The 12,293-nt window shown below is 41.4% G+C and overlaps 1 protein-coding gene across 1 annotated transcript in view; it reads right to left on the bottom strand.

Moving 5' to 3' along the window:
- Nucleotides 1-1,573: 1,573 nt before the first annotated feature.
- The window catches only part of TSHR (thyroid stimulating hormone receptor), a 164,398-nt gene continuing 153,678 nt past the window's right edge, over nucleotides 1,574-12,293 (bottom strand). Inside the window, exons 9-10 of the mRNA XM_047863200.1 lie at nucleotides 6,017-6,205; nucleotides 1,574-3,659 (exon numbers count right to left, since the gene is read on the bottom strand). Of these exons, the coding sequence (XP_047719156.1) occupies nucleotides 2,246-3,659; nucleotides 6,017-6,205 (1,603 nt within the window). The 3' untranslated portion in view covers nucleotides 1,574-2,245. The remainder of the gene's footprint in view (nucleotides 3,660-6,016; nucleotides 6,206-12,293) is intronic.

The following is a 12,293-nucleotide window of genomic DNA, read 5'->3' as shown; positions in this document are numbered from 1 at the left end:
TAGACAAAGCAATACTCTAGGATTCAGCACAATCATTTCAAAGGAAGAAAATTTATTTCATGTTGTGAATGAAAATTTTAGTAACAACTGTGTTGAAGTTTCTTTTCTAGGACTGTTTCCAAAATGTTATTTCAACTACTTGGGATAAAACTCACTATCAGGATGTGAGATTTCACAATGTTAACACGTGAGAAACACAAGCATCACACATCTGTTTAGTTTCATTAGTTACAAGTGAACTGGTGGATAAGTCATGATTTCAGTGTGTAGAGTATTTCTATTAAGATGCTGAGGTCTCGGTGATGATCGGAAATGGGTATTGCTATGGGGAGATTCTAGGTGAGTCAGGGGGACCATCTCTGGGGCCCCATTGGGTCCACTAACCCCACTCCACAGACTTACAACAACAAAAGCTTCAAATTCCTTGGTGTGGTTCATGAGCACTGAGAAGCAAATGCCATCTCTGCTGGGGATGTAATGAAGGGGCTGTCTTGACAGATAATCTGGAGAGTACATCTATAGATAAAGATAGATCCTAACCATTTTAAGGGAGCACTGTTGGGGAACAGATTTTATGTCCAATGATCAACAGGCTGGAAAGAGCTAGTAGTTTCAGAAAGAAGAAACTTCTCTTGATAGCTGTAGTGTCGATTTACCTGAGTGCTTGACAGCTTTAGTACTATATTATGGGTTGGAAACAGGTAAGTAAAGAAACCAATCCCTGAAGACAAGTTAAATGTTTTCAAGTGAATCTGCACAGTGACATAGTAACTCCAAATAAACAAAATGTGCAAAACTACCTTTTATTCTATAATATGAATACTAACCTGTTTTGGCCTGATAATTGTAGCTGTGTAGATCTAGTAATTAGATGAGTAATTCAGATCCAGCCCAATTGGGTCACTCCATAGAATGTTTGGTTCAGATATCACAACCAAAACTGAACCAAGAAATTTCCTGTGTTGTACCTCTAGACTCCAAAGAGAAATAGATGGCAGCCCTACAAGATAGGAAAAACAGATTCTATTTTCTTAGTGTTTTTCTTTTTTCTTTGTCATGGAAACATGTTTTAAGGGAAAGGGATACACATAGAGATTTAAAACTGGAAGAGGCCATCAAGTTCCTTCATTTCTTTCTTTTTCTTTTTTTAAGTATATTTATTTTGAGAGAGAGAGCACATACACACACATACACACACATGTGCGTGCGCACACACACACACATTGGGGGGAAGGGCAGAGAGAGGGAGAGACAGAATTCCAAGCAGGCTCTGAGTTGCCAGTGCAGAGCCCAGTGTGGGGCTTGAACTCAGGAACTGTGAGATCATGACCTGAGCCGAGATCAAAATGTTGGATGCTTAACCAACTGAGCCACAAGGTGCCCTAGGCTCCTTCATTTCTACAGACTTAGAGGTGGCCCAGTGATTTGCACAAGGTCCAGCAGTTACCTCGCGTCCAGCCTGCTTTGTTAATCAATGGGTGATTTAGTGTGCTCTGCTCATAATTCCCACTTGCTGCTGCTTAGAAATATTTCTAGAGTTCATGTCTTTTATGCTATGGGACTAGCCAAGAAGAACAACTCTTAGTTTGCTCAGCCACATAAAAACTGAAATTGCCAGTTTTTTTCTGGGCAACACATAACAGTTGGGTCACATCAGGTAGATTCTTGTGAAGAGATGATTAGTAGTTTCAGAGTCTGAAAAAACAAAGCTAAGCCTTTCCCCTCCTTCACCTCATAATAGCTGCTCCTGTATCCTGTTTGACTTTTCAGTTTTGAGGAATTCACATTCTCTTTGGTTGTATCAGGGAACGTGAAAATGGACCAAGCCAACATAAAGCTAATTTTATATTGTGGTCACCAGCTAAGTTAATAGCATTTGCCATTTGCTGAATCTTCAGTATGAAACGCTATCTAAAAGTGAGAAGCTCAGTGTTGACCTAGTTCAGTTGATATTTGTTGAGCATCTTACACAATGTTGTCACTGCAGTTAGCATCAAGCAAGTCTTCTAGAAAGTATCAGTTATTTTGATATCACCTGGGATTCAGACGTGCTGGTAGCTTCTCTTCCTTCTGGGAGATGATTAGGCTAATGCTACCTCTCTCCAGAGATGAAATTTTGCCCCATGAAACATCACCTGCACAAGGGTTAGGTCAGTCATCTTGTGTATGTAATGGGTTAGGAATGCATGTTCAAGAAACCAGCCTTTTATAAGTCCCATACCACTGTGGCTAGTGTAGGGACAGCTTACAAAACTGTTTGATTATACTCTTTTGAGATTTGGCTCTGCTTATTTGGGGTTAGATGGGAGTTTTCAAGCAGTTCATAGTCATCCTGCATGTTGGGGAGACTTTGCCTCATGTCCTGGGTAACCTTTTGGACCTGAATACCAGTGCTATTCTTTGGAGAAACCCTCTGGCCTCGGTATGCCTGAGCCTGGCGTTTACAGATGCCAAACTTGCTGAGCAGGATAAATACATCCCTCTGGAAGGCTTTTGTGAAAATAGCATAGAGAAATGGATTGGCACAGGAGTTAAGTGGATAGAAGAGAACTAGCAAGATTTTGGAGTTGGTAACAGTGATGAGAGGCTTGTTCATAAGTGCTGACAGAGCATAGAATGAGATTGGAGCCATGCACATGAAGTCAGTGAAGATCAACACAGCCATCCTTTTCGCAATTTTGGTGTCTTTGTCCCCGGGGTTGTACTGGGGATTTCGGACTGTGATGTAGATCTTCACGTAACAGGAGCAGACAATGATAAAAGCGACTATGTTGAGCAACAGAACAAGGATAATATATGCCAGGGCAAGAGGTGTCTCAGTGTCCATGGGCAGGCAGATGCTGACCTTGGCATAGCTGCTTATTCCCACCAAAGGGAGCAGGGCCAGCAGGAAGCAGCAAACCCAGCCCCCAACCATGATGGCATATGCGTGCCTGAGGCGCATCTTCCGGTCCAGGCGCATGGCGAAGGTAATGGCATACCAGCGCTCCAGAGTGATGACTGTCAGTGTATACACTGACAATTCACTGGCAAAGACAGTGAAGAAACCAGCCGCATTGCATCCAGGGCCTGTCTGCCAGTCAATGGCATGGTTGTAGTACTCAGAATGAGTGTAGAGGTCTACAGAGGCAATGAGGAGCAGATACATCCCCATGCAGAAATCTGCAAAGGCCAAGTTGCACATGAGAAAGCGTGGGACAGTCAGTTTGTAGTGGCTGGTAAGGAGGATGATCAGGACAAAGACATTGCCCAGGAGAGCCAGCAGACTAACAAACCACACCACAATTCTCAGGAACTTGTAGCCCATTATGTCTTCACAGGGGTTGAACTCATCTGACTTGGGAGTACACACCATGTCTTCATTGCCTCCACACACAGTGTAGTCATAATGGCTATCGAAGGCCTGTAGGGTCTCTTCTTGTGGGTTTTTAAGCTCCTGGCCAAAACCAAGGATCTCGTCTTCTTGTTCTTCAAAGAAGACATAATAATGAGAGTTGCTGCGAGTATCCTGGAACTTAGAGTTGTCCTTGTATCCAGCATGGCTGTCACCTAGATACTCTTCATATTCCTGGTCGAAGGGACCATTCAAAGCATTCACAGATTTTCTCTGACGCAGGCTCCGAATACTGCTGTCATTACACATGAAGGACTCAAGGATTCTGTAAGGCAACAGAAAGAAGTCACTGCTTGCTGAAAACCCCTAATGGTCCCCGCAGGACTTAGCAAAATATGCAGAATACTTACTGTGATCTACATGAGTTGACAAGATTCTACATAATCTAGTCAGGCTTGTTTCTCCTACATTACTTCCTATTACCCACCCTACCCCTTCCCCTGCTGTACTCCAGTGACATTGGCCCTTATTTCTCATCTGCACCCAGTTCAAGAACAATAATGAGTAAAAAAGCATGGATGGTAGAGTCAGTCTGCCTAGGTTAGGATTTGGTTCTACCATTTACTAGCTGTTCACCTTGGGCAGGCCTATGAAGCTTGGCTTTTCCCATTTTTATTTCTGTATTAAAAAAATTTTTTTTAACGTTTATTTATTATTGAAAAACAGAGACAGTCAGAGCGTGAGCAGGGGAGGGGCAGAGAGAGAGAGGGAGGCACAGAATCCGAAGCAGGCTCCAGGCTCTGAGCTGTCAGCACAGAGCCCGACCGACGTGGAGCTTGAACTCAGAAACCACAAGATCATGACCTGAGCTGAAGTTGGACGCTTAATCGACAGCCACACAGGTGCCCCTGGCTTATCCCATTTTTAAAGTGGAAGGAGTATCTATTTCATACAGGGTCGTTAAAGGATCAGATGAGTATATTTTTTAAAACTCTTACAAAGAGCACCTGGAACACTGATGTGCCATGTATGTGTTGGTTATTATTATTACTATTCAGAGCTTTTGAACTCCATGTTCCCTTTGCCTGAAAAACGCATAGCTGCATCTATTCATTATTCAGTTTTAAATTCAAATGTTCCTTTCTCAGTGAGGCCTTCCCTGATCTCCTTAAATAAACTGTCCTACTTTGTGTTTATTTCCTTTGTAGTAGTATCTGATATCTTCTTACTTGCTTGTTTATTTTCTGACTTCCCCCACTAGACTGAAAACAAAATGCGGGAGGGCTTTTGCCCGACCTATTCATTGCTATGGGATTGGACAGTGCCAAGCACGTGCTAGGTGCTTAATAAATACTTATCAAACAAATGAATAAATGGACATGATCATGCAGGCAGGCTCATGGAAGTGAGATTTAGTTTTTCACTAGCCTGCCATACTGACATCAAAAGGGATTCTTTAATTTGTTTCAGCTGCAGAAGTGGATGTTAATTCATCTATTGGGCTCTGGTTAAAATGCCTAAAGGACTGCCTATTGCAGCTTGTTTAGAGGTTAACGAGAAAACTGGACCCTGCCCTTGAGGTATGCTCTAGCCTCCCACCCATCCCTGGTGCTTTCCTACCCCGAGGCCACACAGCCTCAGTATCAAGCCTGCTCTCACCACCCCATACCTGACTTCTGGCTTTCTGCAGGCATTAGGCCATACTGGCCTTCTTTGCACAGCTGTTCAACTTTCCTCTTTGCTTCTGCCCCCACAACTAGATCCCATTTTATTTCTTTTTAAAAAAATATTTATTTATTTTTGAGAGAGAGAGAGCACGAGCAGGGGAGGAACACACACACACACACACACACACAGAATCTGAAGCAGGCTCCAGTCTCTGAGCTGTCAGCACAGAGCCTGACACAAGACTTGAACTCATGAACCCGTAAGATCATGACCTGAGCCGAAGTCAGACGCTCAACCAAATGAGCCACCCAGGTGCCCCTAGATCCCGTTTTATTTCTGACTGCAAATATGAGTCAGAAAGTCAGCCGGTAGATATTATATAGAAACTGAGCAGAAGTGAGTAAATGATAAATGAAGGTGGTGTTAGGACACAAGAGGGGAAATAATGCAGAGTAAAAATGTAAGTGAAGAAAAGATTCAGACAAAGCACAGAGAGAAGAGGCCATTCCTCCTTTGCAGCTCGTAAGCAGCCTGATAATAAAATAATACATACCATAGCTAATGTTTTTTGAGAATTTAAAATATTCCAGGTAATTGTGATAGGTGTTTTCTATTCCGTTTCTCATGTACTCTTCTCAAACCCTCTGTGAATAGTAACATTACCATCTCCACAGAGGCTGAGGGAGGTTGAGTAAGCAAGCTGGAATAACACAACTAGAAAGTGGCCGAGCTAGGGTACAAAGCCAGTTGACTAGGAATCATGTAGTATGATCTCTACAAGATTCTATATGATCCCCCCCCCCCACCTCCCTGCTGTGATCCGGTGACACTGGTCTTATTTCACATTTGCAGTCACTCTGAGTCTGCAGTCATTGTGTCCCACGGATTTCATGATACTCATGGATGCTTCCATTCTTTCCACCTGGCTCTCAAACCACAGACCTTTCCCAAACACAGAAATTAATTCAACTTGCACTGAAACCTTTGCTGCTTTTTCCAGACACCTGTATTTACCCTCTGATTTTCTTCTGATTCTTAAAAGCACAGCAGTGGCTTGGATAAGAAAGGTCAGCCCGTGTGAGGTGAAGGAAACTCAAGGTAAGTGGAAGTTTCTTTAGAGTCCAAGTGTTTCTTGCTATCAATTCCTTCAGGTGCTCCAGGCCTTTGGATGGCAGGGCAGTGACACTGGTGTAAGAGACGTCCCTAGGGAGGACAGAACAGAGTAGTTCAGAGAGGCGGTGAGCAGCCAGAACCTTCTACTTCTTGGCTAGAAAGTCAGGCAGGCCTGAGATTAACAGGGGTGTGTTCTCTTCTGCTGTTGAATATAGACTCAGTTCTTTAGACACTGCCACCGGCTGAAAGAGGAATATTTGGTTTCTAAGTTGATATGTTACAAAGGACTCCCCATTTTTGTCACTTGGAATTCCAGTATGCATCGATACAGATAATACCTTCACAGACATTTCCTTTTATTCATTGCAATACATGCAAACTCTTGGAATCTGAGATGGATATCAATTTTATTCCAGAAATTACAACATATAACTACTAAAGTGTCTCACAACATGAGAGAAATATATTTGAATGGGTTTAAAGGGGCCTGAATTGCTCTCAGTCTCCATGGGGTCTAGGGTTTGGGGATTAATAAGCTGTTCACTGATATGGGCCAACACTAGTGTTATGAAAATCTTCTCCTAATGATGTAGAGCTTGGGAGTTATATAGTGAATTCCTGACTCCGAACAACCTCCCTACGCTTCCTTTAGGAGGCTGTCAACATATTTCCTGTAAAGAAAACTCCAGTATTTACATTTGTAATCAAGTCACCTCTGAAAATAATGAGGAAGGTGGTGAGGCTGGAAGCAACATACACACTAGTGTTAGTTACTCAAGTAGAAGTAATTCACATTGTAGTGTAGCATTTCCTGTTCTTTTCTCAGTCCCAGACAGTCCAGATTATATATCCTGCTCCTTCATTTTGTCTTGCTTGCATTGAATAATAGCTTGAATAAAACCATTTTATATTTTATCAATTAAAATAGTCACTGAATAGTCTTAGATTTTACATGATTTTTACATGATTTTTTATTATGATTTTTTAAATAATTACACTTAAAATGTTTAATATAGTTAGTAGTACTGATTAGCAAGTGAATTCCAATATTTACAGCTTCTTCCTCCATGTCGTTGCCATTGGGACTTAGCTGGGATTTACATTCTCTGGGTTCAAGGCTGCTAGAACATGCTAGTCAGTTTTTACAAACACGAAGCTCTCACATTAAGTCTGTTCTTACTACACAGCTGTAATTCTCAGGGAAGGGTGCCACATTTGCTATTCTGTGTTGTATGTACTTTAAAAATTCTATAATTCAGCATTTCTCAAACTTGCTTGGTGGTAAGAATTACCCTTGGCATTCATTACTGTATGATCCCAGCTAATTTTGAAAACTAAGCAAGTATGTGTGGGAAACTGGCATAAATGAACCACTTTGCAGTTAATGAGCGAGTTGAGGGATTTTGGAGCCAACCATAAGGGGAATTGTGAAGTAAGTGAAGCTAGACATTACTCTTCTGCCTCATCTGTCCTGTTGATGCTGTATTTTCCCTTTTAGACATGCTGTCTTCAAGGTGTTGCTATCTTCCTGCCTTCGGTTTTCTGAAAGCAACTTATGTGTCTCTTTATGCAGTGATGCAGTCATGTCAGTGAAACAAGAGAGCATCTCTTGGCTCATTTTCCCTGCTTTGCTATCTGTTGGATACACTGATTGCGTGTGTTCATCTGAAAGAGCTTATCCTTCCAAGTACTGGGTTTGCATTTTAATAGCTATTTCTTGAGAAAATACTTTAGGAACCATCCCAATTACTGAAAGGCAAAACACCCAAAAACTAAGTGGCATCAAACAACAGTCTTTTTATTGTTAGCATAGCTTTTGTGGGTCAGAAATGTGAACAGGGCGTGGCAGGGGTGGCTTATCTCTGCTCTATGATGTCTGGGGCTCAGCTAGGAAGACTTGCCGGGGCAAGTCAGTGATGGGGGCTGGTATTATATGCAGATTCCTTCACTTACATGCCTGGGCCAGGGCTGAGATGACTCAAAGCTCAGCTCAGCTGGACTGTTACCATGGCTTCTCCATGGGGCTTGGGCTTCTCACATCAGGGCAGTCAGGTTCTGAGAGGGAGAATTTTGAGAGGAAGTATCTGGGGTGTCCCAAGAGAACTAGTAGATTGAAAGGTGGGGAACATAGAACCCATCTCACAATTGGAGGAGTGTCAAAGAATTTGGGCCTTAGTTAAAAAACAAACAAACAAACAAACAAACAAACTGCTATAGTGGTCCATGTGGTGAGGATAGGATTGAGTCAGATATTTGGTGAAAACTACCAATTTGCCATTCTGCAAATCAGTGTTTCTTGTCCAGGCACCAGCGTGGACCAGCATCAGAATTACATGCAATACAGACTCCTGAGCCATACCCCAAACCAACGGGAGGAATCTGCATTACTTAAGATGCTCTCTAGGTAATTTAGAATCTCACCTCAATTCTCAGAACATTTTTATGAAGCAGATGGATATTAAATCGAAGACAAAGAAATGAGGCATGTTATAGCCAAAGAGACTCAGCAAACAAGGGTAACTATAATTTGGATCTAGAGTTCAGGTTCAGTGCTCCGGGAACTCTTCTCTACTTATCATCAATCAGGTCTCTGGAGTCTTTGAATATACATCCAGGCGCAGGAACCCTCCAGGGACTCATTAGAAATCTGTTGGGGAGAAACTGATTCCATGCTGTGTCTGAGTGTCTGCAACCCAAGCATATCTCAGATGGCCACCAATTGGGTCTCAGAGTGTCTGAATTGGGAGGGTGCTTGGATATGCATGGAGAAAAGCAGGTGTTGGGAAACGTGTAAAACTTATGATAGAAACATCTGTAACATAATGGGTACTTGGCATATAGTAGGTGTTCAATAAATGTCAATTCCCTTCTTGCCCAGTTTGGAGTTTATCTCGAGTCAGAAGCAAGGAACCCAGAAAATACAGCTCCAGGCCAGATCTTGACTTACATATCCAGCTGCTTATTTGACATCTCATCCTGGGTGCCTCATAGGCAACTCCAATTTAACAGGTCCATCCCACACTTAGCTTTTGATTTCCCCATCCCCACCCAACCTATTCTTTTCCATTAAATCTAGCAAAACAAAACAAAACAAACATCCAAAAAACTTTTGAATCCATGTATTTCCATCTCCAGTTTAAACTCTCTAGTCTAAGCTAATGCCATCTGTTGGTACAATAGCTTTCTTGTCTACCCTTCCTCCCTTCCAGTCCATCCTTCACATAGCAGCCAAAGTAGTCATCACATATGGGTTGAGTCATAACATATGGGTTGAATAACCTTTCAGTGACTTCCCAATGTACCATGAATAACATTTACTCTTCCTGCCATGCTCTTTAATGTCCTACAGATCTGGCCTATGCACTCATCTCAGGCACCTAAGGCCACTTACAGCCCAAATTAGAATCTGTTGGAACCATCTGATTCCCTGCTGTCAAGAGCCACTTAATGAAGCTCTAACTATCCATTAGGCCTACTGTTACCAAAAGTGCTCCTGAGCTGCTGCCCTTTCCTGATGTAGGTTGCTCCACTCATGCTACTTTGGTACTTTATAGAGTCAAGCCAAGAGGAGTGACTGCTTTTTCTTGTTATTGGGGATTTAACCACTCCTGCAGAGAGCTACAGTTTTAATCAGGTATAATCTGGCTGCTATCAGAAAGGAAGGTAGGAGTTCCTTTATACTTGAACATGGTTGTAACACTGACTCCTCACTCAAAGAATTCCTGATTCTTCCCTCCAAGCCTACTGGTGTTTATTTACTATTTTCTGTCTACCATCTTGTGGGGCTTGTGTTCTCATGGAGTCTCTTTTGCTCTTGCCCTACATTTATGCCATGAATGTCTATAGTAAGATGCAATTGAGCTATACCTCTCATCAGAGGATAGCTCAGTTGTTTATAAGTCTTTAGCCATCTACAGTCTCCTGGTTCTCATTACAACCACCTTAGTTTAGGTCTGAATTACATTTCACCTGAGGTGTGCAAAAACTTTCTGCCTGGTCTTAGAAACCTTCTACTAATCCCACTTTCAGACTTAAAGACAGAATGTTCTTTCTAAAACTTGGATCTCAATGTATTGCTTTCCAGCTTGAAGCCATGGTTCCTCCAAAGTCTACACAATTCTAACTTCTTAGAAGAGTGCTCCTTGTCCCCAGTGGAAATTTCTTCCCAAGTCCTGTGTGGTGTTCTTGATTTTTTTCCCTTTCATTGGAGGAAATGTTTGAGTAATTTCTTAGAAAGGCTATATATGAAAGAGATATTTTCTGCATTCTTGCATATCTGAAAATGGCTTTTTTTCCCCTATCCTTATATTCAGTTGATACTTCACCTGGCTGTAAAATTTCAGGTTGTAAATAGTTTTTCTTCAGAATTCTAAAGGCTTTACTGAATTCTATCACTCATTGTTGCTTTTGGTAAGAAAGATGAGATTTAGTTTCTTATTCTTTGGTCATTGACTGGTTTTTACTCTCTGGTAGCTTTTATGGCTCTCTCTCTCTCTCTTTAATTTCCAGTTTTACTGAGATATAATTGATGTATAACATATGTAAGTTTAAGGTATACAACATGATGATCTGATACATGTATATTTTGTGAAATGATTATACGGCACTCTCTTTGTTCCCAGTGTGAGGTTTCATGAAGGTAACCCTTGATATGGATCTTTTTGGACTTATTGTGCTGGCCACTGAGGGTGGGGGTGGAGCCTTCAATCTTGAGGGCTATGTTCTTCAGCTTTCGGACAATTTTTGGTATTGTTCCCAGGATAACTTACTCCTCGTATTTTCTTTGTTCCCTCTCTGTAATTCCTAGGAAGTGAAAAAGGAACTTCCTATATTCATCAGACTTATTCCCATTTTTTCTTGTAATTTCTCCTATTATTTTTTATTGAATCTAATGGTAGAATTCTTTGACCATATCATCCATCTCTTCTACTTAATTTAAATAATTAATTAAAAAATTTTGTTTCCAGGGCCGTTTGGGTGGCTCAGTCAGTTAAGTGTTGGACTCTAGATTTCAGCTCAGGTCATGACCTCACAGTTCATGAGTTCAATACCCACATTAGGCTCTGTGCTAACAGTGAGGAGCCTGCTTGGGATTCTATCTCTCTCTACTCTTTTCCCGTTCACATTTGTTCTCTCTATCTCTCTCTCTTTCTCAAAATAAATAAATAAAACTTTTGTTTCCAGCTTTATTGAGGTATAATTGACAAATAAAAATTGTATAGAGTTATGGTGTATAATATGGTGTTTGATATATGTGTACATTTTGAAATAATTACCACAATTCAACCAATTAACATATCCATCACCTCACACAGTTTTTTTTTTTTAATGGGGAGAACATTTAAGATCTACTCTCTTAGTAAATTTCAAGTATACACAATGGTATTATCAACTGTAGTCACTCTGGTGTACATCAGGTCCTCAGACCTTAATACATCCTGCATAACTGAAACTTTGTACCCTTTGACCAATATCTCCCTATTTCCCCATCCTTCAATCCCTGGCAACCACCAATCTACTCTCTTACTATGAGTTCAACTTTTTTAGATTCCACATATACATGAGATCATGCAGGATTTGTCTTCCTGTGCCTGGCTTTGAATTTTTAGTTTTAGTTTGATGAAAGCTGGGACTCTGCCTATTCTGTTCATTGCTGTATTTTTGGCACTTAGACTGGTGCTTGAAAGACAGAAAGTTGTGACTACATATTTGTCAAATACAAAGATACATTTTAAGAAGAGCTTTCATGTTTTCCTTTTTTATAGTGTATTTGAGGAAGCACACTATGTTTAGAATGTTTAGAAGAATGGCTTTTAAATTCAGACTATCTGGGGGCGCCTGGGTGGCGCAGTTGGTTGAGCGTCCGACTTCAGCCAGGTCACGATCTCGCGGTCCGTGAGTTCGAGCCCCGCGTCGGGCTCTGGGCTGATGGCTCAGAGCCTGGAGCCTGTTTCTGATTCTGTGTCTCCCTCTCTCTCTGCCCCTCCCCCGTTCATGCTCTGTCTCTCTCTGTCCCAAAAATAAATAAACGTTGAAAAAAAAAATTAAAAAAAAAATAAATTCAGACTATCTGGATTTGAATCCTGGCTTCTATACTTACTACCAGTCACTTAACCTTTTTGTGCCTCAGTTTCCTTATGTCGGGTTTGTTGAACAATAGCTGACAGTGTGTTCTGAA

This window comes from Prionailurus viverrinus, chromosome B3 (genome assembly GCF_022837055.1).
Source record: "Prionailurus viverrinus isolate Anna chromosome B3, UM_Priviv_1.0, whole genome shotgun sequence".
Lineage (NCBI taxonomy): Eukaryota > Metazoa > Chordata > Mammalia > Carnivora > Felidae > Prionailurus > Prionailurus viverrinus.
This window is presented reverse-complemented; position numbering and strand designations above follow the sequence as displayed.